This window comes from Saitoella complicata (assembly GCF_001661265.1).
Source record: "Saitoella complicata NRRL Y-17804 unplaced genomic scaffold SAICOscaffold_3, whole genome shotgun sequence".
NCBI classification, from domain to species: domain Eukaryota; kingdom Fungi; phylum Ascomycota; class Saitoellomycetes; order Saitoellales; family Saitoellaceae; genus Saitoella; species Saitoella complicata.
In genome coordinates this window covers 61,652-81,664 of record NW_017566994.1, presented here as the reverse complement: position 1 = coordinate 81,664, position 20,013 = coordinate 61,652, and the positions used below count along the sequence as shown (strand labels likewise).

General features: G+C 53.4%; 10 protein-coding genes and 1 non-coding gene across 11 annotated transcripts; 6 read left to right on the top strand and 5 right to left on the bottom strand.

Moving 5' to 3' along the window:
- Positions 1–93: 93 nt before the first annotated feature.
- Positions 94–1,344, bottom strand: SAICODRAFT_88284 (aldo/keto reductase). Its single transcript, XM_019171541.1, has 2 exons — positions 1,101–1,344; positions 94–1,048 (listed from the first exon to the last, which is right to left on the bottom strand). The coding sequence occupies exons 1-2, from the start codon at positions 1,265–1,267 to the stop codon at positions 211–213; spliced, it is 1,005 nt and encodes a 334-aa protein (XP_019026339.1). The 5' UTR covers positions 1,268–1,344; the 3' UTR covers positions 94–210.
- Positions 1,345–1,764: 420 nt separating this feature from the next.
- On the top strand, positions 1,765–2,684 carry SAICODRAFT_28906 (uncharacterized protein). Its single transcript, XM_019167267.1, has one exon. The coding sequence runs from the start codon at positions 1,779–1,781 to the stop codon at positions 2,640–2,642; it is 864 nt and encodes a 287-aa protein (XP_019026338.1). The 5' UTR covers positions 1,765–1,778; the 3' UTR covers positions 2,643–2,684.
- A 245-nt stretch (positions 2,685–2,929) lies between these two features.
- On the top strand, positions 2,930–3,873 carry SAICODRAFT_5175 (glutathione-S-transferase; the record flags this gene model as incomplete). The annotated part of the gene is made up of 4 exons (XM_019169090.1): positions 2,930–3,029; positions 3,079–3,158; positions 3,215–3,338; positions 3,395–3,873. 4 exons carry the CDS (start codon positions 2,930–2,932, stop codon positions 3,871–3,873), a joined length of 783 nt encoding a protein of 260 aa, XP_019026337.1.
- Positions 3,874–5,264: 1,391 nt separating this feature from the next.
- Positions 5,265–5,875, top strand: SAICODRAFT_23294 (uncharacterized protein; the record flags this gene model as incomplete). The annotated part of the gene is made up of 2 exons (XM_019166688.1): positions 5,265–5,352; positions 5,403–5,875. 2 exons carry the CDS (start codon positions 5,265–5,267, stop codon positions 5,873–5,875), a joined length of 561 nt encoding a protein of 186 aa, XP_019026336.1.
- Positions 5,876–6,121: 246 nt separating this feature from the next.
- On the top strand, positions 6,122–7,376 carry SAICODRAFT_5173 (alpha/beta-hydrolase; the record flags this gene model as incomplete). Its single annotated transcript, XM_019169086.1, has 2 exons — positions 6,122–6,395; positions 6,451–7,376. The coding sequence occupies 2 exons, from the start codon at positions 6,122–6,124 to the stop codon at positions 7,374–7,376; spliced, it is 1,200 nt and encodes a 399-aa protein (XP_019026335.1).
- SAICODRAFT_28903 (endonuclease V) lies at positions 7,349–8,206 on the bottom strand. The gene has a single exon (XM_019167266.1). The coding sequence runs from the start codon at positions 8,183–8,185 to the stop codon at positions 7,436–7,438; it is 750 nt and encodes a 249-aa protein (XP_019026334.1). The 5' UTR covers positions 8,186–8,206; the 3' UTR covers positions 7,349–7,435.
- A 1,322-nt stretch (positions 8,207–9,528) lies between these two features.
- SAICODRAFT_42275 (uncharacterized protein) lies at positions 9,529–9,990 on the top strand (the record flags this gene model as incomplete). Its single annotated transcript, XM_019168695.1, has 1 exon — positions 9,529–9,990. A coding segment is annotated over one exon (462 nt), but the record flags the coding sequence as incomplete, so codon positions are not given.
- Positions 9,991–11,833: 1,843 nt separating this feature from the next.
- On the top strand, positions 11,834–12,758 carry SAICODRAFT_16983 (uncharacterized protein; the record flags this gene model as incomplete). The annotated part of the gene is made up of 1 exon (XM_019165731.1): positions 11,834–12,758. Exon 1 carries the CDS (start codon positions 11,883–11,885, stop codon positions 12,756–12,758), a length of 876 nt encoding a protein of 291 aa, XP_019026332.1. The 5' UTR covers positions 11,834–11,882.
- Positions 12,759–13,550: 792 nt separating this feature from the next.
- On the bottom strand, positions 13,551–15,465 carry SAICODRAFT_28900 (amidase). Its single transcript, XM_019167265.1, has one exon. The coding sequence runs from the start codon at positions 15,193–15,195 to the stop codon at positions 13,588–13,590; it is 1,608 nt and encodes a 535-aa protein (XP_019026331.1). The 5' UTR covers positions 15,196–15,465; the 3' UTR covers positions 13,551–13,587.
- A 161-nt stretch (positions 15,466–15,626) lies between these two features.
- SAICODRAFT_t27 lies at positions 15,627–15,697 on the bottom strand. The gene has a single exon. It is a non-coding gene; the product is annotated as a tRNA-Gly (tRNA).
- A 413-nt stretch (positions 15,698–16,110) lies between these two features.
- On the bottom strand, positions 16,111–19,719 carry SAICODRAFT_5169 (uncharacterized protein; the record flags this gene model as incomplete). The annotated part of the gene is made up of 3 exons (XM_019169082.1): positions 16,111–16,835; positions 16,896–17,622; positions 17,680–19,719. The coding sequence occupies 3 exons, from the start codon at positions 19,717–19,719 to the stop codon at positions 16,111–16,113; spliced, it is 3,492 nt and encodes a 1,163-aa protein (XP_019026330.1).
- Between the last annotated feature and the right edge of the window lie 294 nt (positions 19,720–20,013).

Here is a 20,013-nt window from a genome sequence, read left to right as displayed (position 1 = left end):
GGCGAATGCTGTCCTTTTGAATTGTGGGGAATCAAACTTCGCGATATCGACGTCAGCACTTTAAGCTGCTACGCGAATCGGGATCGCAAGTGTGATGGTAACTTATACATGACTTGATTTTCCATCCTTCCTTAACGTATTCCAATAGTCCTACAATCGACTTCATGGCCATGCTAGAATCGTACACCTAATCCCGGGCCCATCCTGTCCTTACAAGTTCAAAGTGCCCATCATCTGCTCAGGGTAGCGCTGGCCGTGAACGGTACACTTCTTAATAACCGCCCTGATCTCCTTGTCCTCCTCATCAGTGACCTCCACACCGGCGGCACCGACGTTCTCAATGAGGTACTTCTCCTTCTTGGTTCCAGGAATGACGAAGAATTCCTTACCCTGCTTGAGAACCCAGGCGAGACAGAGCTGCGAAGGAGCACATCCCTTCTTCTCGGCAAGAGACTGGAACTCGTCGACGAGGGCGAGGTTGTTCTTCATGTTCTCCTCGGAGAAACGAGGGCTGTAGCGACGGAAGTCGTCGGCCTCGAAGTCCTCGGGGGAGCGGTACTTGCCAGTAAGCATACCGCGTCCCAAAGGAGAGTAAGCAACGATGGAAACACCGAGCTCACGGGCAGCAGCAAGAAGACCGTTAGTCTCGATGTCAGTAGTCCAGGGAGAGTACTCGATCTGGACAGCGGCGATAGGGTGAACCTTGTGAGCCTTCTTCAAGGTCTCGCCGGAACACTCGGACAAACCAAGGAACCTAACCTTACCCTCCTCAACCAACTTCTTCATCTCACCCACGGTCTCCTCAATGGGAGTCTCTGGGTCGACACGGTGCTGGTAGTAAAGGTCGATCTGCTTGATGCCGAGGCGCTTGAGGGACAACTCGCACTGCTGACGGACGTACTCAGGCTTTCCGGAGACACCCAAGAATTCGCCGTTGGCACCACGGACGTTACCGAACTTGGTCGCGATGAAGACCTTCTCACGGAGACCGGGCTCAGCGAGGACCTTGCCAATGAGCTCCTCGTTGTGGCCGGTGCCGTACATATCACTGTTAACCAGTCAGCTATCGTCCCACAAATCTAGCCAGCCAACTAACATACGCAGTGTCAATGTGAGAAGCGCCAAGCTCAATGGTCTTCTTTAAGACGGCAATGTTGGTATCCTCATCAGAAGAACCGTAGAACTCAGAGAGACCCATGGCACCAAAGCCGATAGCAGGGATCTTGACGCCAGTAGAGCCGAGCTCGCGTTGAGGAATTTGAACCATTGTGAAGATGTGATCTGTGGATTGATTGTTTGCAAGACTTGAGATGAATATATTTGAGAGAGCACATGCGCTGGTACGCCTCTGCAACACCTTTGCTGGAGGGTCGGGCGCGGCATCAGGGTTGGCCCGGCCGATCATGTAAGCGCGCGGGCTCCCCGTAGGAAGCGACTTCTCGACGGAGAGTAAGCTGCTTAAGATGTTCTCAGCTGGAATTCAATCTTCTCATGTAGAACTTGCCGACGAAGAGTATTGATGTCACCTGGTCGCGATCCAGCTTCGACCTTGCCCGTGCATTTTATTTAGGTGACGTGCGCGCACCTGGCGCTCGGCATCGGGAATCGAGACGATTTAACGGCACCAGTACAACATTTGCCAGGCCGCGTATAAAAAATAAAAAATATAACACCCAACACTTCGTTGTGATCCAATCCTGTTGTTTGAGCAGGTTACTCACATCCCTGTATACCGCCGGTACCACCGTCACTTTCTTTGAAGTCGAACGAAATCCACAATGTCTCCCATCGTCAAAGAAGCCAATGCGCCCGACGCGCTCGAAACACTCCCTATGCTCTCGACTTCCCCGGAGAACCATCCACCTGTCCCTCAACCCGTCTGGTACTTCGCATATGGGTCTAACATGGCCTCATCCACATTCATGGGCATGCGCAAGATCAAGCCCCTCTCGCACCACCGTGCAATCGTCCCGACACATAAATTGACTTTCGACATCCCTGGAATCCCCTACAAGGAGCCGTCATTTGCGTCGATTGACGAGAAGGGTGAAGGTGGTATGGCGTGTATCGGTGTCGTGTACGAGATCACCCGCGAAGACTACGAGCGGGTACTCGCCACCGAGGGAGCTGGGAGCTCATATGCGGAGATCGAGGTGGAGGCCTACAAGCTGGTTGGAAACGAGGAGAAAGCTCCAGCTGACATCGTAAAGGACGAGAAGAACTTCGTCAAGGCCATGACACTGAAAGCAATCCGCATCCGAAAGCCGAACCCAAGACCAAGTGTCAGATACCTCAACATCCTCCGCGACGGCGCCGCCGAACACAAGCTCCCCGAAGCATATGCCTCCTGGCTCGCCTCACTACCAGCCTACCACCCACCAACTCGTCCCCTTCGAGCTGTCGTCGGAAAGTACATCTTTCTCACAGTCTGGATGCCAGTAGTGATGGTCATCTTCACCCTTCTGCGGACGACTACGGGGAAGAGCGGAAAAGCACCGGGATGGCTGAGATGGTTGGCGGAGAGGACATTCAGGACTATGTGGAGGTGGCATGATTCGCACTTCTGGAGGACTGTCTTTGGGAGGGGGGATGGGCTGGAGGAGAAGCAGTTTGATGACGAGAAGGTTGTTCTGGTCATATAGATCGCTGCGGAAACAGACGGCGGCGCCGCAGGTGAAGGAAGCATTTGACATGCGTAGTAGCTGCAGCTGAATCTCTATACCTCTCCATCTACCCGATTCCCAAGATCCCATTGACATGACATCACGTTCGGCCCGACTATTTCTCCGCACGGTTGCGCGATCAACCGCGACTACACCACCAAGCTCACAGACCGCAGAACTCGCAATTGCTATATAAGCCGTTGATCCAGCTTGCTATATCGCCTCAGTGTTAGCTTTTGTTATAAACTCCTGCTCTGATACTAACTATGCCCGTCCCCGACGAACACATTCATCCTGTCGCGACCGGCCCTGCCGCTGCCATTGTGAAAGCCCACTCTGAGCCTGTTGATGGCGGCGTCACTTTCTGTACGCTTTTCAACTGTTTTCACTTTGCACGAAACTGACATTGGCGCAGACAGTGGCTGGTTCTGCCCCTTCGTTGCGAGGGTTTGGATCACTTTGGAGGAGCGCAAGATCCCGTACCATTACGTCGAGGTTAGTCGACGGAGTATCCCGGCTTGGTGCCAGCTGCTAACAAGGGTATGAATCAGATCAACCCATACAAGAAGGATCCCGAGTTTCTGAAGCTCAACCCGAAGGGTCTCGTGCCCGCCCTTGAGCACCACGGCAAGGCCTTGTACGAGTCGCTTGTCTTGATTGACTACATCGAGGATGGTACGTACCGTTTACCATTCAGCATCTTTCACTCCAATGACTGATCACTTCCAAAGCTTTCCCGGACCACCCCAACTCCCTCCTCCCTCCCTTGAGCGACCCCTACGGCCGCGCCTTCGCTCGTCTTTGGACAGACTTCATCAGCAAATCCGTCATCCCCACCTTCTTCCGCCTCGTGCAAGCTCAGGAAGACTCTGCCCGTAACACCGCCCGCGAGGACTTCGTCAAAGCCCTCAAGCAGCTGACAGAGAAGCGCACCGGCCCGTTCTTCTTGGGCGAGAAACTCGGATTGGTAGATGTTGCGATTGCGCCGTGGCTCGAGCGCTTGTACATTCTCGAGAAGCATCGTGGGTTTAAAGAGGACGATGTTGGGCAGGACTTTGTTGAGTGGAAGAAGGCTATTACTTCGAAGGAGAGCGTGAAGAACGTCCTGAGTGACAGGGAGCACTACGAGGAGATCTATGGGAGGTATCTCAGGGACGAAGCTCAGAGTGAGGCTGCGAAGGCGACCAGGAGTGGCAAGGCTATTCCCTGAGGTGATGTCACAAGTTTTCTGTTGAGATGTATGATTATGAGTATGCAATGCAGTATGTTGTACTGACCGACGTCGCCTCGGCCTTCTCTACCCCAGCTACACCCCGCACCTTCTTTCGTTATCATGAGCTAGCAGTTCCAGGGGCAGGAATTGGACATCACTGCATGGCGAATGCCTGTAGCAATCTCCTTTGACTTTCATGAGCCTAGGTCAGGTTTTGCTTGAGTTGAGGCTGAGTAATCACGGGTTCACACGTTGACAAGTTTTAAGAGCACGTCACCTCTCAAACTTGTAACCGGCTTCAAGGGCTCTCTACCTTTAAGACATGGTATGGTCCGTGACGAACGCCTTTGCATGATCGCTAAAAAGCTTATTCAGCCAAGCTTTCCGGGCGTGGAGGCTACTGAGATGAGCAATCTCCCTACATAGCCTGTTGATCCAAAAATCCAGTTACGCAGCTCCGAGATGTGCTATTTATGGTAACTTGAGCGGAGCATTGGTCAGCACTCCTAAATTTCGGCGAAAGAACACATGGCCGCGGTTCTGCACCGTGGGGCGCGGCTGGCCCGAACCTTATTTCTTAGCGTTTCGGGAATGTGGGGCGAGACATGAGAGGGAACTCTACGATCATGTAATAATTCATTCGTTAAGCTTCCGAATGCTTGGTCTTAAACATTCGGCAATTTCGCGTACGTCCCGCCGGCAGAGCGCTGAGATGGCCATCCCGGCGGTGACGTCGGGGAGGAAGAAGGACGAGCTCGAGGAAGGCGATCGCGAGAAAAGGTGAAGAAGACAACAGTCATCGTTTCCCCGAGAAGGTTCCTCACGTTCCAAAGGCCGTTGGAAGCCCGAGGTGTCCATAATGCTTTCAAGAGCTTGATTGTCCGGGTCTGTCTTTCTTGACGTCGACGTTCATAGGCGGGTCGCACGAGGGATTCTTGCAGGTCCGGCCTGCAGCAGACATTTTAAGAGTTGAAGGACTCCACCGGTTAAGGCCACTGCCAGGGTTGAACTCCGTTAATGTGAGCATCACATGCCCATTGACCTCTTAAAATGTGTACTGGTGCTTTCATTGCACAGGGAGGGATGAACATGTCACGCAATCCACGACAACCGAGGGATACACAGGATGCCCTGCCCTCGGGGCTTTGACCGCAATTTCTTTTGGCTTTTGCTCGGGGCGATGTTGAGGGAGAAGTCCCAATTGCGTGACCGCACGATCCTTTACGAGGTATTCCCCTCATCACTTTTGAAGGATAACACTCGTTGGAGCACATGGTCGTCTAGCGCCTCGAAAAGTATAAATACAGGTCCTCCCACCGCCTTTCTCAGTCCTCATCACCAACCACCATTACAATCATCGTCACCCATTACAACACTCAATCGCTATAATGAAGGCCGTCGCATACGCTGTCGTTCTTGGTGCTGCCTTGGCCACCTTCGCTGCTGCTGCTCCGGCCCCTGTTGCTCTTCCTGGAGGTACGAGTCAAATTCCTCATATCCGTCGAGGTATTGACATGAAGATATAGGCAAAGACGTTGGGAACTACGGCAACCACCAGTCCACCGATAACTACAATGACTACGGCAAGAAGGGCGACGACAACGACAACAGCCACGAGAAGGACGACAAGTACAAGGACAAAAACGGCAACAAGAAGAAGGGCGGCAACAGAAACGATGACAAGCATGGGAACAACAACGACCACAAGTCCGACTATGACCACGGTGACAAGTACGGCGGAGGCAAGGACAAGGACCAAGGCAAGAAGGAGAGTAAGGACCGCTCTCCCAGCAAGCCCGACGGCAAACACACCAATGGCAAGGACGGCAAGGACGGTAAGGGCGGCAGCGACCAAAACCACGACAAAAACGGCAAGGGCAAGGGCAAGGGCAATGGCAACTACGACGATGGCAAGAAGGATCAGCACCACGATGGGAAGAAGAACGGCAAGGACGGGAAGGACCAGGATCAGAAGAAGGGCGGCAAGCAGGGTTGGTGATCATTTTCGCCTCATGATCGTGGGCGCCGTGCCAAGTATCTCTACTTTGGGCATCACGTTCTCTATTAAAGTCAAAGAAGGATTCGAGGAGTGCAATAACATATTTCTTTACCTCACCTTCTCCCCATTTCTCATGTGTCCATAAACAGTTAGCTTGGTCTGCCGCGTTCGGGCAAGCCCCTGGCGACGTTACATCGCGTATCCCCAAGCCCGGAGAGCGATGCACGTGCCCACCACTCCCCAACCATGGACCTTCTCAACCACCTCCAAGATCTCTCTCTCCCTCCCCTTAAACCCTTCCTCACCGTCGGTTTACCCGTCATCTTCGGCACCCTCCTCATCCGCTCCCGCTTCCCCCTCGATCCAGCGTATCACACAGAACCTGCCGTCTCACCGCGTGTGACGCTGACTAAGGAGGAACGGGATGCGTCGCCGTACCCGGAGAACTTCTTTGAGGGGGGCAGGTATGTTGAGACACCGTATGGGACGATTAGGACGTATGAGTTTGGTAACGCGGAAGGTTTGCAATGGTTGGCTTCCCAGTTGTCGAGTTAAGCTCATGGTTTTGGGTACAGGTCCAAGGATTCTGTTGATCCATGGTATCACTTCACCATCACCCTGTTTCCATGCCTTAGCAATGGAACTCGCTCCCACCCACCGAATCCTTACCCTCGACCTCCCCGGCCGCGGGTACTCCGACGCACCCATAGACCTCCCCTACGACGATCGTTTCTACACTTCAATCATCCTCAATGTCCTTACATCCGTCGGGTGGGTCTCATCCACAAACAACGATGCGAAGGATCCAATCTCGGTGCTGGGATACTCGATGGGCGGACCCATCGCCACTGCGCTGGTCCGGTTCATGCCACAACTGTTCACCAACCCCTCCACCGGCACCACCGGAAAACTCATCCTCGTCGCCCCCGCCGGACTCTTACACCGAAAATCCCTCTCCCTCTTTTCCCGACTCGCGATCAGCTCTTTATTGCCTGTTGCGGCCGTCACCGCAATCCAACGATTCTTCCGTCTTCGCTATCCCCAGAAAGTCGAGGAATCCCGCTTGTTGCACCCACGGACCCTCAAAGAAAAGCAAGATGCGGCTGATGCGTATAGAGAGGATGAGGATAAGTGGTGGGACATCGACGCAATCTCATACTTCCAATCACTCACCCATAGCGGGTTCGCACGCGCGTTCACGTCCTCCTACCGCCATGCTCCGCTCTTTAACCAACACGACCGTCTTTTCCGACATCCCAATATCCAGAACCCTAAGCTCAAGGTATTGTCGATCTGGGGAGCAGAGGATGCGATTGTGCCACTAAAGAGTGCGGAGGAGATGAGGGAATGTGTGCCCAAGGCCGGGGTGTTGGTATTTGAGGGGGCGGGGCATGATGTTGTTAGGAGTCGGGCGAGAGAGATGACGCCGGTTGTGAAGAGATTCCTTGATGGGGAGGAGGTTGCGGGAGGTGAGGTGGAGGGTGCGAGGTGGATGGAGTAGATCTATTACAGGCTATATGAGATATATAAGGGGAGATTAGAGGAAGATGATCAAGGGTGTCATGACATCGGTTCCGCGGCTAAGGCTCTACTTGCTAGATCTGCTCTCCGTATCGGTTCCGGTATTCTATACAGACATACATCCTTTACCAGATGCACTGCCGTTTGCAAGCTTATTTTGTGCCCCTGTGATATGAAAATCGGGCTCTTCCCTTCGACACTCAACGCTGTTCCCAACTCTTTGCATGACTCATCCTCAAGCGGCAGCTCCCGGTAACGTGCGGGATTGGAACGAGTCCAGGCGAACGCTGTCTGGATGGAGCGGTTCGTGTCGGTAGCGGGAGGACCCAGGCTCTTAGCGACACCGATTGTCGGCAAATCCAACAACACGCCCAGATGGGAGGCTAATCCGAAACCCCTTGGGTGTAGGATACCATTCCCGTCCACGAACAGGACATGCGGCCAGCAGGCGGGTGCTTCTCTCTTCAAACGATCAAAGAGTGGAAGTATGCATGGCACTTCTCGGAACGCGAGGAAGCCATTAATGTAGGGCTCGGTCAACTTCACGCGTTCGCAATGTTTGTAGACAACCTCCAGCATTGGATATGAAAGAACAACGAGTGCTGCGACTGCATCTACTTCGCTATTCCTGACGAAGCTGAGGTCGACGCCTCCAACACGGTGAAAATAAGCATCGCTGATCGTTCCCATTGGAGAGACGGAGAATGTGAGATCATGATCTTCAAGAATCAACCGATCACGAAGACGGATCTGCTCATTAATCCACTCGGCTTTCTTTGCCTCATCCATGTTATTCCCCCGCCATTCATGAGTGCAGGGTCCGAGACAGCACATTTCGCCTGCTGCGCTCGGGCTCGAGGCGCTTGGTCCGAGCGTCGCAGGTGGCCCACCCTAAGCAATTGGAGGGAGGCGACGCTGCAAATATAAAGCTCGAGATGGCCCTCCTCGGCTTCTGTTCCTTTGTTCCATTCGTCGGCTGTCATTACTGTTCGGATACCCGCGATCTTTACGGGTGATTGAGTGGAGTAAGGATGCGATTCGCCATTGACGCTCTTTTTGTCGCAGCCATCGCGGCCTCGTCCGTCGTTTCAGGAGAGCGAATTCGTCGTCGTGAGGATGTTACGGCGGTTGGTGTGAGCGAATTGGGAGCTGGTGTTGTGCCTACTCCTCTCGTTCTTCATGGTGGACTAGAGAGGAGGGCTGTTACGTCCTCGACGAAGACGACTACTACGTCGGCTAAATCTACCTCGAAGACGACTACCAAGGCTCCGATTTCTTCTACCAAGACGACCTCCAAGACTACCACTAAGCCTCCTACAACCTTCTCGAAGGCTACCACGACTACCAAACCCGTCACTACTACTTCAAAGACTACTACAAAGTCTACTGCCACTACAAAGGCTACTTCTTCCACAAAGACTACTGCGAAGTCTACCAGCACCACTAAAGCAGCGACTACCACGTCAAAGATTACTTCTTCCGTAAAGCCTTCGTCCACTACGACAAAGTCTTCTTCTGCCGTCAAGACGACCTCGAGCACTAAGCCAGCTTCCTCGACGACCAAGACTACTACTAAGGCCTCGACCACGACGGCGAAGATTACCACCACGTCGAGCAAGCCTGCTTCTTCGTCTACGAAGTCGTCCACGACAACAACCAAACCTACGACTTCGTCTGTGAAGACGACGTTTAGTGCTTCCTCCGTGAAGGTTTCGTCTTCGACGACAAAGGCTTCTTCTGTGTCGTCGACCTCAAAGGCTGCGAGCACGACTTCGAAGACTACGACGTCCAGTTCCAAGCCTGTGTCGTCAAGCACTACTACTTCGAAGAGTACGACTACTACGTCCAAGGCGGCATCGTCTGTGGCTTCCACGTCTAAGTCTACTTCTGTTGCTTCACCGGCTTCTACTTCGAAGACCTCGTCTTCCACATCGAAGGCGGCATCATTTGCTGTTAGCACCTCCAAGGCTGCTTCCATCCCGTCGCGTGCCTCCTCTGCAGCAGCATCATCCGCATCTTCGGCTTCATCGTTGGCATCATCTTCCTCAACCCGTCAACAATACCCCGCCTACACCGGCGTAACCTACCCCGACTCCCCAACCTCATTTGCTGCAACCGACTACTCCACCCCTGGCGGCTACTTCCAACCTGCAACCTACCCCTACGGCCCCATCTTAAACGGCTCCTGTACCTGGTACACCGGCTGCTCCTCCCAAAACGGTTGCGGTAAACAACCTCTCTCGGGCTACACCGCCGCTTTGTCGTCCTTCCTGTTTGGTAGCGCGCAGGGCGCGGGGAGTGCTTGTGGACGGTGTTTTCAGTTGCAGGGGTATGAGGATCCTTACCAGCCGGGTGTAGAGTTGGGGACGCCTGCGGTGATTGTGAAGGTTACGGATAAGTGTCCTGCAGGGTCTTCGGATCCGCTGTGTTCGCAGACACCGGAGGAACCATTGAACCAATATGGGGCACTCGCAAACTTTGATCTTTGTCGTGATACAGGCGCTTATGAGGCTTTCTTCACACCTGCGCACGATATGGTACTTTGTTCCTGGTTCGAGGTCGATTGTTCTCTTTGGGAGGGTGTGAGTGGTGGATATGGCAGTCGTAATTCGACGGATTTCTGGGATGGGTACGGGTGTTTGATGGAGGAGGAGGGAGCGGAAAGGTGGCCGGGGCAAGACGGGGGCTGCGCGGATAACGGCTATGCGCAGCATTATAGTGATTTGCATCCCAGTGTGGTTGCGAGTTCGAGTGCGGCGAGTGGAACTGTGAGTGCGACTGGGTCGGCGTCTGCGGTTCCGGCGACGACAACGTCCACGTAGGTGATGTCTGGCGAGATGCATATGGGAGAAAGTCAGGACTGGACTTATATGGCGGACGAGCGAGGATTATTCTTGATAAATGATACCCTTGAATAATGTAGACCTTAATTACGTTATATATCATTTGCTCGCTTCAATTTGACGATAGCCGCGACTAGATTCACCGGCTGCCATGATCATGAGTGTGTGACCGCGCACCGCTTTGGACGTCACCAAGTCCCTCACCGCTCTCCCCCAACGAACTCCGTCCGACTGGCTTGAACGGGCTCAGTAGAACAATGACGCGGTAATGAATCCAAGCAGACTTGCGTTGGTAACGTCATTATGAGTTTGGATAGCCCCAGGGCCCTGCAAACCGTGTTCATTGGCGTGGGAGAGAGAAACCCCGCGTGGGTTTGCTCCTGTTCCAAAAACTGACAGAGGTTACAGATGGTTCCCTGCCTCGGCGTGCAAGTTAAGACGGGATGTTTTTCTGGCTGGAGATATTCCCCTCGAATGGCAAAGGCGTTTGAGTAAGCTTCACTTGAGTGGACCAGGGCGCTAGGCGGGAGGGACGTTACTGCCCATGCAAATCCAGACTAAGGTGAATGATATGATTAAGGAGTGAGTTGCCCTCCACATTCTTCCACAAGACTGGTGCTTACAATCATGGACTAGTTCCGTGAGGGCCCTCCGTCAGGGAAAGGGCGACGAGCTTGTTTTTGTCCCGCAGAAGCTGGTTCCCCGGAATCAGATGATCCACAACCCATCCCAAATGAGTCCGGTGGCATATGCAGAGTCTGGCGCGAATCCAGTGGGTGCCCAAACAAGGACATTGGATGCCCATTTGGACACCCTCCTGCTCTTCGCGGGCTTCACATTTTGGAAGACGAATGATTATATGAACCATCCAGGTGAGCTTACTGGGTGCAATGATTCGAGCGAACGCTTATCAAGGTTTGAGCAGTCATTGGTCCACAATTGCGGGAGCTTGATTGAGCACAAAGCCCGAGAAGGTGTGTGCGATGTGACAAGGTTACTCGTGCTAGATGTAAGCTATGTATGTTCAATGAAGGATCACGCAGAAGCAGCAAAAGAGTCCAGGAGAAGACGCCTTAACACCAGCGGGACGTAGACATGCGTCTCCGTGCTTTTCACAACGACCCAGGCAAGTCCACTCGACATGCATGACATTCCTCGGTTGCTGAGCTCCGCTAAACTTCGGAGCTGGCTTTCCGCAGTGTAGGGACATCCCGTACGTGCATGTAAAAACACTGATCGCATTTCAATCGGTACGCAATCTAAAAACATCGGGAATTCTCCTGATAGTTTGACAGGGCTTCTGTTTCCTAAGCAATTTCGACATGCGTCGTCGCGCACAAACTGTCTGCAAGGGATCCCCCCATCAAACCCCCGGGCGCACCACATGGACCATCCCACAGACCTCCCCAATTTCCACCGAGGCTTCAACGGACGGGAAAGGCTTCGAGGAAGGCTTTACTGTTTTGTGATGAGGTGGAAGTGCGGCTCAGGAGGCCCGGCCGAATAAAACCGCGATCTGACCCGCGTTCGTGGAAGAGACTCCCACCAAGTCACAAAGACCTTCGAGTCAAGTCATTCTTTAAACAAGCCGTCGTTCTTTACAACACCTACACTCTTTCTTTACCAACCCAACATTTACTAAGATGCGCTTCTCCTTGACCGCCGTCCTTGCTGCTGCCGCTGCCACTTTGGCCGCCGCGTACACCACCCCCGTCACCCTCGGCGCCGACAACGCGATCTACACCCCTGGTCTCAACCAGCAGGTCGAGGCTGGCTCTCCCTTCACCATCACCTGGGACCCTACCACCGAGGGCACTGTGACCATCGTCCTCCTCCGTGGTCCTTCCGAGAACATCCTCCCCCTGTACGCCATCGTCGAGAACCTCGCCAACACCGGTCGCTACGACTGGACTCCCTCCACCGCCCTCGAGCCCGACACCACCCACTACGGTCTCCAGCTTATTGTCGACTCCGACGGTAACTACCAGTACTCTACCCAGTTCGGTGTTGTCAACCCCTACTACCGCTCTACCTCCTCCTCCTCCGCCGCCTCCTCCTCCTCCTCCTCCGCCGCTTCCTCTTCCGTCGCTACCACTTCCGGCCAGCGCACCTCCACTACCACCGTCACCGTCTTCGGTTCCGCCCCTACCACCTTCTCCACAATCTCTACCTCCGCCACTTCCGCTTTGAACACCACCGCTACTGTTGTTCCTACCGCTTACATTGCCGCTGTCAACACCACCCTCTCTCTCCCCATCGCCGCCGCTGCTCCCGCCGCTGCTCCTTACCAGAACACCACTGGTGCTGCTGTCGCTGCTGTCGCTGCTGCCCAGGCTGCCGCTCCTTGGACTAACACTACCTCCTCTGGTGCTGCCGTCGCCGCTGTCAGTACCTTCTCCAACTCCACCACCAACTCTACCGGTGGTGCCGTTACTCTTCCCGCTTTCACCGGTGCTGGTTTGAAGACTGGCATCTCCGCCGTCGTCATTGCCGCTGGATTCTTGGCTGTTGCTATCTAAACGAGCTAAAGAGCAGGTTGTGAGAGCAGAGAGCAGAGAGCTGTGCTTGACGCTTTGGTCAATTTTGTGGACGGTTTTTTTCTTTTGGTCGTCGTTCTTCACCGGAGTTCTAGGGAAGGATGGCGAATAGGTTAGGATACTACTTAATCGAGTAATTGATACTACTTCTACAAATTCTTCAATATCCATCGCAGCGTAGGGTCTTGATCATTCCACACCCCATTTTCTTCATTTCACACCCCAGCGCCAACAAAAAACTCAGGATATCTCGCCAACCGCAAATCGGATCTCGGAGGGTAGAGAGTGTATAGACTGATAAAAGTCCCCTGAATCCGTTCCCACCTTCAAATTCGGATTTGAAGGTTCCTGGGAGAAGATACCAACTGTTTCTCACCTCTCAGCCCGGCGCTGCGGCTGGTGTGGCACAGCGCATATATGCATAAATCTGCACATCACATCTCAGCAGTATTTGGCAGAGTACAGCAGCTGGTGGAGTGAAATCTGCGAGTTAAAGGTATCAGGATATTCACAAAGTTACTCTCTATCTCTCTACACTCTTACCGTATTCCCAAGTTCAATGGCTGTTGAGATATCTTTGAAATTGTGAGTGCGCCGGGGTGTGAAATGAAGATTTAGGGGTGTGGAATGATCAGGACCCCGCAGCGTAACGTTGACGTACAAACTGTCGTTTACGTGCAATACGTACTCGTGCCGGCAATTCTCGACGGACCGTGTCCTTGTGTTCCACGTTGTTTCCAGTTCCACATATATCACTCAATATTACACAAAGAAACTGCACCCAAAAAATCGTCTTCACGCATTTTCCATTTCACACCATCTCCCACGTACTCAAGGGTGCCTTTCTCGCCCTCAACACCCCCTCCAAAGCACCCGCAATCCCAAACACCTTCCCATCCGCAAACTGCGTACCCATAACTTCTAATCCGACCGGAATGCCCCTCGGCGCGCTCTCCGTCGCATTTGAGAACCCCATCGGAATATCAATTACGGGAGCACCAATAAGTGCGGCAAGAAGCCCATTCCGTCCCGTTTGCCCGTTATTGTTGGCGATGGGTACCACGAGGCGTTGCTGTTGAGGGTAAATCATGACGTCGAGGTTCTGGTCTGCGAAGTAAGTGGCGACTCTGATCTTCAATTGCTCGATTGCGGCGAGTTTTTGGACATAGGCGGGGGTGGACATGTTATTCGTTGCCGCCTGCCCGAAGAACGAGCCAAGTACGACTTGGTCCCATTCGCCTGATTGGTACAACGCCTCGAAGGAGTGGTACCGGGCGGTGTAGTTCGGTCGAGAGAGGTATTCGTCCATCAAGGCAGCGTACTCGTAGATCTGTACGTCATAGTTGGACGCAAGTGTGGTAATGTTGAACACAGGGTCCTGAATATGAACAATCTCCGCACCCGCAGCCTCGAATTGCGCAATCGTCGCATTCATAATCACATTCACAGGCATCGTCTCATTATCCGAAGCCCTCGAAAGAAGCCCGTCAACAACACCAATCCTCAATGACGACAACGCCGGAAGCAGACTGAGATACTTGACATAATCACTCTCGAAATGCCCATACCCGAGCGCGGTAACGTTGTCGAGCGGATCATACCCATTCATCACAGCACCCGCAATCGCCGCATCACGGACTGTCCTCGCAATTGGTCCGATCGCGTCCTGCGTAGTCGATACAGGCACGATACCCGCACGCGTCGACAACCCCCGACTCGGACGATACCCCACAAGCGAGTTCGCGGATGCTGGAGACCGGATGGAGTTTACCGTATCCGTCCCCGTTCCGAAGACCGAGAAAGAAGCAGCAACGGCGGCACCCGTTCCACCTGAGGAACCACCCGGCGTGCGTGTGAGATCGTATGGGTTCTTGACTTGGCCGGCGAGAGAGGAGTTGGAGACACCGGAGGCGGCAGCATACTCCTGCAAATTCGTCTTACCGAGGATGATCGCCCCAGCAGCACGGAGTCGAGCGACAGAGGGTGCATCCTCAGCCGGCTGCGCATCCCGAAGAGCGAGGGAGGATGCAGTGGTATGCATGTCGAACGTATCATAATTATCCTTCAACAACACCGGAACACAATACAACGGCCCAAGCATGAATCCATTTCGCTGCATAATCGCCTCATCCATCTCGTCAGCGTAGTCAAGCGCATACGGATTCACCGTCCACACAGCATTCAACGCCGGACCTTGATCATCGTATGCCTGGATACGATCAATATACGACTGAACGATCTCACGGCACGTCACGCCCTTGAGCTCAATGGCCCGGTGCACATCATCGATCGTAGCCTCCCTCGGATCGAAATCCACAGACCTCGTACAGTTACCATCAGCAATGGCAGTAGCAGGCGCAAAGAGATGTGTCGCGGACAAGAGCGTCAACGCGACAGTCGTAAGTGAGAGGAATCCCATTGTGGCAGCAGAAGCGAGGAGAAGTGGTGTGAGTCCTACATGATGCATCGAGATGTCTCCTTTTATATCATCGGTGGGCGCAATTGCGGTCCGGGTTGGATCTGTTCGCGTAAGACGGTGGGGTGCGTCGCTAAGCCTTGGAAGCGAAAGATAGGCTGATCCGCTCGTCACGAGAGATTCCTGACCCGAGATGATACGGATTCCTTAAAGAGCAGTCAACTTCATGCAGAGCAGGTCGAGACGATTTGGTTACGTTGGTGGAGGCGGGGTCCGGATTAACGTGCAGTGCGGTGCAGCATCTGTCGGAAATGTCGGGAAATGATTCCCATGCTTTCGAAACTCGACGTCATATACTCGGGAAACAGTTAGGGAGTCTGGGGTTATCATGGAAGGAAGCGAAAGAACAAGGAGATACAAAATGGATAGTCCCGTGCATCAACCGGGAGTCGAACCCGGAGCTAAGCCTTGGGAAGGCTCAATGTTACCGCTACACCATTGATGCTTGCTTAGTGACTGTTATCAACTATATGACAAATGTCATTCCAGTGGACAACAAATCGAGGCTCATGGGTTGCCGCGGCCGGGTCTGGTGTGATAGTGGAGAGTCAAGTGTACCAGTGCCATAGGTATGTCGACAGTTGCTAAAGTTCTCCAAGAACCCCCAAACACAATCCAATAGTTTCGCCGGTACACGTAGCGTGGATTCGAGCAGGATAAAGTCGAGGATCAAGACAAGGAAGACTTTTTGGGGGTTATCGTCCATTACCTGCATGAAGTTTCGTGTGTCTAACCCTAACTCGGCAGTGGAGATCCATAGGTAACGTTGATAGCAATTGCAAGTAAATGTTGAACGCCTAGCCCAAAAACCCATGTCTAACCGATGCTGTTGCAATGCAAACTCGTGCTCAATGTGCCTCAACGTGATTCTGACTCCATCACGTGTAGCGTATCAATCAACCCAATCTCACCATCCCCTGCCAACTTCCGTGCCATCCACACCTCCTCATTCAGCTTCCTGTGTACCTCAAACAGTTCATCTTCGTCGAATGAGAGGAATGGGATGCCATGCTCGCGCCGGCCTTCTGCTCGGTATGGACGTAGAGCCCGACACTGTGCTCGTCCGGGGAGGGCTGCCGGTGCGTGCCTTTGGCGTAACGTAGCCCCCGACACAATCGAAGATGAATCATCGTCAAACTCCGCTTGTAAAGACGGATACGTGGTATGCGATGTAAGAGCAGATGTCCTTGCAGGCGCCGACCTCGAAGACGCATGACGACCCGGCACATCCAAATGCGAAGCAGATATCGACCTTGTACTGGGCTTTGGGTGCGCGATGAACGAATTCGAACTCTCCCTCTCCGTATCCATATATGAATGAGGACGCTGATACCCAGCTCCAGGCCGGGACAGCGATGCGCGGCGCCGTGGGATGTCGGGATCGCTAATATTGGGATAATCGGAGAACTCCAAGTACGGTGTTTCCGGTGCTGATATCGTCGACTCGGAAGGACCAGACCATACATCATCCGGTAATGCAAGTTCCGAAAATGTCGGAATCTCCGGTAACGTAGGCGAACTCGGTAACGTCGGGATCGTCGGCAACAACTCCGGCGTTCTCTGTTCCTTCGGCTCCTTCGACTCTGTAAGCAGATCGTCAGTTCCCTTCCAACTTCCGTCGAAGAAATTGAAGATACACTGACCTTGAAATATACTGAACGCTTTCATATCCGCATCCACAACCATTTGCCTCACCAAATAATCCCCAACGATATCAATGAACTGAAACCGATCCTCATTCCCATACTCTGGCAACAACCCGATCAACTTATCCTTCCAACTCGCATACCAATCTTTCTGTGCCGCAGCAAAAGCTTGTAGACATACGTCAACAGCAGACCGGCTCAGTTCAAGAAACTTGGGGAGCTCGTGCTGGAGTGTTTTGTCGAGTAACACGAACGTCTCCGAAGATTTCGCAAGGTGCGGATCAGGCATGTCCCCTCTTACCCTCAACGCCTTCACCCTCGCGAAATCTAACGCCTTCTTCTCTCGTTTCAATACGAACTTGGCCGGGTTGGCGTACATCCCGCCCACACTCTCCAACGGCTCAACAACCGTTTTCCGTACCACATGCTCCAACTCATCGAAGGCACGCCCTTCCATCTGCGCAACGACCAGCTCAAACATCCTCCACCTCGCTCCGGCAATCTTACTCATTCCTCCGACAAGCGGTACACACTCGACCCACTCCCTCATCGCATATGCCCATCTCAAGAACACACCCAAATGCACTTTCATTTCACATAACCACCTATCCACATCTTTGGCGAGCTGCTGGATTTGCGATTCCTGACGTCGAAATTTTTCGTGAAGAGCGTGGTAGAGTTCTTGTTGGCCGATCGGTTCACTTATCCCAATAGACTGCTTAAGCTATCACCCTCAAGTTAGTGAACGATCATGAACGAGGGTAGAGATGGGTTACCGTACACGCTCGCGTCTCCTCGACAACCCCTTCGTGAAGCCACGGCGTACATCCCCCTCACCCTTCCCCTTCCCAACGATCCTATGAACCAGATCCTTCCTTCTCTTGACATCATTGATCCGCTCTGCCATCGCCATGACATCGTTTACCGCCTGTTTCAACGCTGGGAAATCCTCATGCGTGGTCGGTGTGCTTTCCAGGATTTGGTGTAGCAGAAGCGGATATTTGAGCACACGCTGAACGGGTTTAATCAGCAAACTCCCCAAATCCCACGCGTTGGTATGGTTTTTCGAAAGCGCAGTGCACTCATCCAACCACTTCTTCACAGCAGGGTCTTGCTCAAGCTTGACAAGTCTCGTAGCAACAGCGTCGTGATTCGCACAATAATCCGTATACACAATCTCCATGTTGCCAATCATTTCAATAAATGCATTACCGACCCAACTCTTATGTTCCTCAACCGTATCCTCGTCCACCGTCTCAGTAAGCTTCATCTCAAACACAGGCTCCGCGGCACTTCTCATGATTTCCATAAAGTCCTGCGCGAAATCAATCAACTGCGGAACTTGCCCAAAGAACAAATGCGCATCCTCGATCGACAGCTGCGGACAATATGCCGTCCGTTGTCGATAGTATTCATCCACGACCATCAAATCCCGGCAGAACGACTCCTCGGTTTCGACTAGCTCCATGATGACATTCCTTCTCTTCCGCTTCCTCTTTTCGTCGGCCCTGCGTACAGGATCTTGAATCTCATCGACGCTGAACCCGCCCTCCTCAACACTAAACGTCGGTGACGCAGGCATAGAGGGTGATGCGGTCGGTGGAGCAAGTAATGTCTGCATGTGCCCCGAGAGCTGCCGTACATGCCCATGTCCACCCGGCCTACCCATCCCAGGGACAGCCAACGGCGATAACGCAGATCCTTCAGCAGATGACGGACTCTCAACCCGTACCCCCACCTCATCACCATCAAAGTACGCCCCCGTCCCAGCCCCCGACGGCGTTCTTGGCCCACCAGGAGTACCAGCCGGCGATACCGCAGGTCCTAGTGAGAGACTCTGCAACGCAGCCGCAATCGTAGCCCTCCTAGCCGAAAACTCATCCCCCAAATTCAACTCGGGTCTCAGACTGGTCGACCTCGGGCGTCCTGATTTCATCATTTCTCCCGGTAATTTCGGCAGTTCCAACTTTCCAGGCTCATCTTTCGGGGGTACGGGTGGTGTGGAAGGTGTGGGAGGGACGAGTGGTGGTGCGTTGGGCACTGGAGGCGGTGCGGAGCGTGCTGGACTCTGCGGCGGCGTGGTGGTTGATGTACCGGGTACAGGTGGTGGGGGAGCCGAGTGCGGCGGTGGTGGGGGAAGTATAGATACACTCGCAGTCGAACCAGTCCCTTGTGCTGATAGCGAAACACTCGACTCCGTGGTCGTGGAGGCATTTGCAATAACACTCGCATTTTCAATCGTGCTACCACTCGCCAAATGCCTCGGTTTTCGTGGTCGTACCGGCGGAGGCGGCGGTTTCTTTCGTGGACTCGGTGGATTGTCGTCCGGTGCTTCATTGAAGCGGGCGATGATGGCTGCTATTGAGGGCGTTACTGAAACAGGTTCGTCGGAGAGGGTTGAGGAGGAGTTTGCGGTCAGCACGGAAGCGGTAGACGCCGCGCGTTGTCTCCCATGATGATATTTCGGTGGTGGTGGAGGAGGAGGTATAGATGGTCTTTCTACGGATGATTGATTCGAGGAACTCCCTCCATATGTTGCTGCATCCGTCGCAGTCTCTGTACCCTCCTCTCCCGTAGCATGACTCTCGCCGGCCGAAGCCGAGTAGTACGTGCTACTATCTTGCGCGGTAATCGAGCTATCGGTATCCTCCACATCCAACGCATATCGCGGCGCAAGATGTGGTTCCGTCGCTGGAGCAACGGGTAATGACGGTCGTTCCTCGACGGCGGACGAGTGTTCGGGAAGTGGGCGTCCTTTGCGATGGGGAGGGATTGGTGGAGGTTTGGCTAATGGGTAACGTGTCGGCGGCTGCGAAGACATCGTCTGCCTCCTTCCCCCTTACAATTCGTGGTTAAGCTGTCCTGTGGTGTTGTTGGGAATACGTACACGTTGGCGGTTGTACTTCGGTTGCGCAGGATACGGGCCCGATCAATGCACTTGAGCAGCCTCACGCAGAAGTTCCGTTCTGAGTACGATTGTTCTATGATAGCTGTAGGAAGTGTAAGAAGGGAATGTTTCTTGTTCCATCATACGCAATTCGCACTTTCCTCCCCGGGAGACATCTCCTACCGGTTCCGCTGTCTATCATAGCACACATCAGGCCTATAGCTACCT

Bases quoted from the DNA above. Each gene is read 5' to 3' on its own strand.
- SAICODRAFT_88284 (XM_019171541.1), bottom strand. From the start codon at position 1,267: ATGGTTCAAATTCCTCAACGCGAGCTCGGCTCTACTGGCGTCAAGATC. The intron at 1,049-1,100 runs GTATGTTAGTTG...ACTGGTTAACAG, and splicing joins GCTTCTCACATTGACACTGC to TGATATGTACGGCACCGGCC.
- SAICODRAFT_28906 (XM_019167267.1), top strand. From the start codon at position 1,779: ATGTCTCCCATCGTCAAAGAAGCCAATGCGCCCGACGCGCTCGAAACA.
- SAICODRAFT_28903 (XM_019167266.1), bottom strand. From the start codon at position 8,185: ATGGATGAGGCAAAGAAAGCCGAGTGGATTAATGAGCAGATCCGTCTT.
- SAICODRAFT_28900 (XM_019167265.1), bottom strand. From the start codon at position 15,195: ATGGGATTCCTCTCACTTACGACTGTCGCGTTGACGCTCTTGTCCGCG.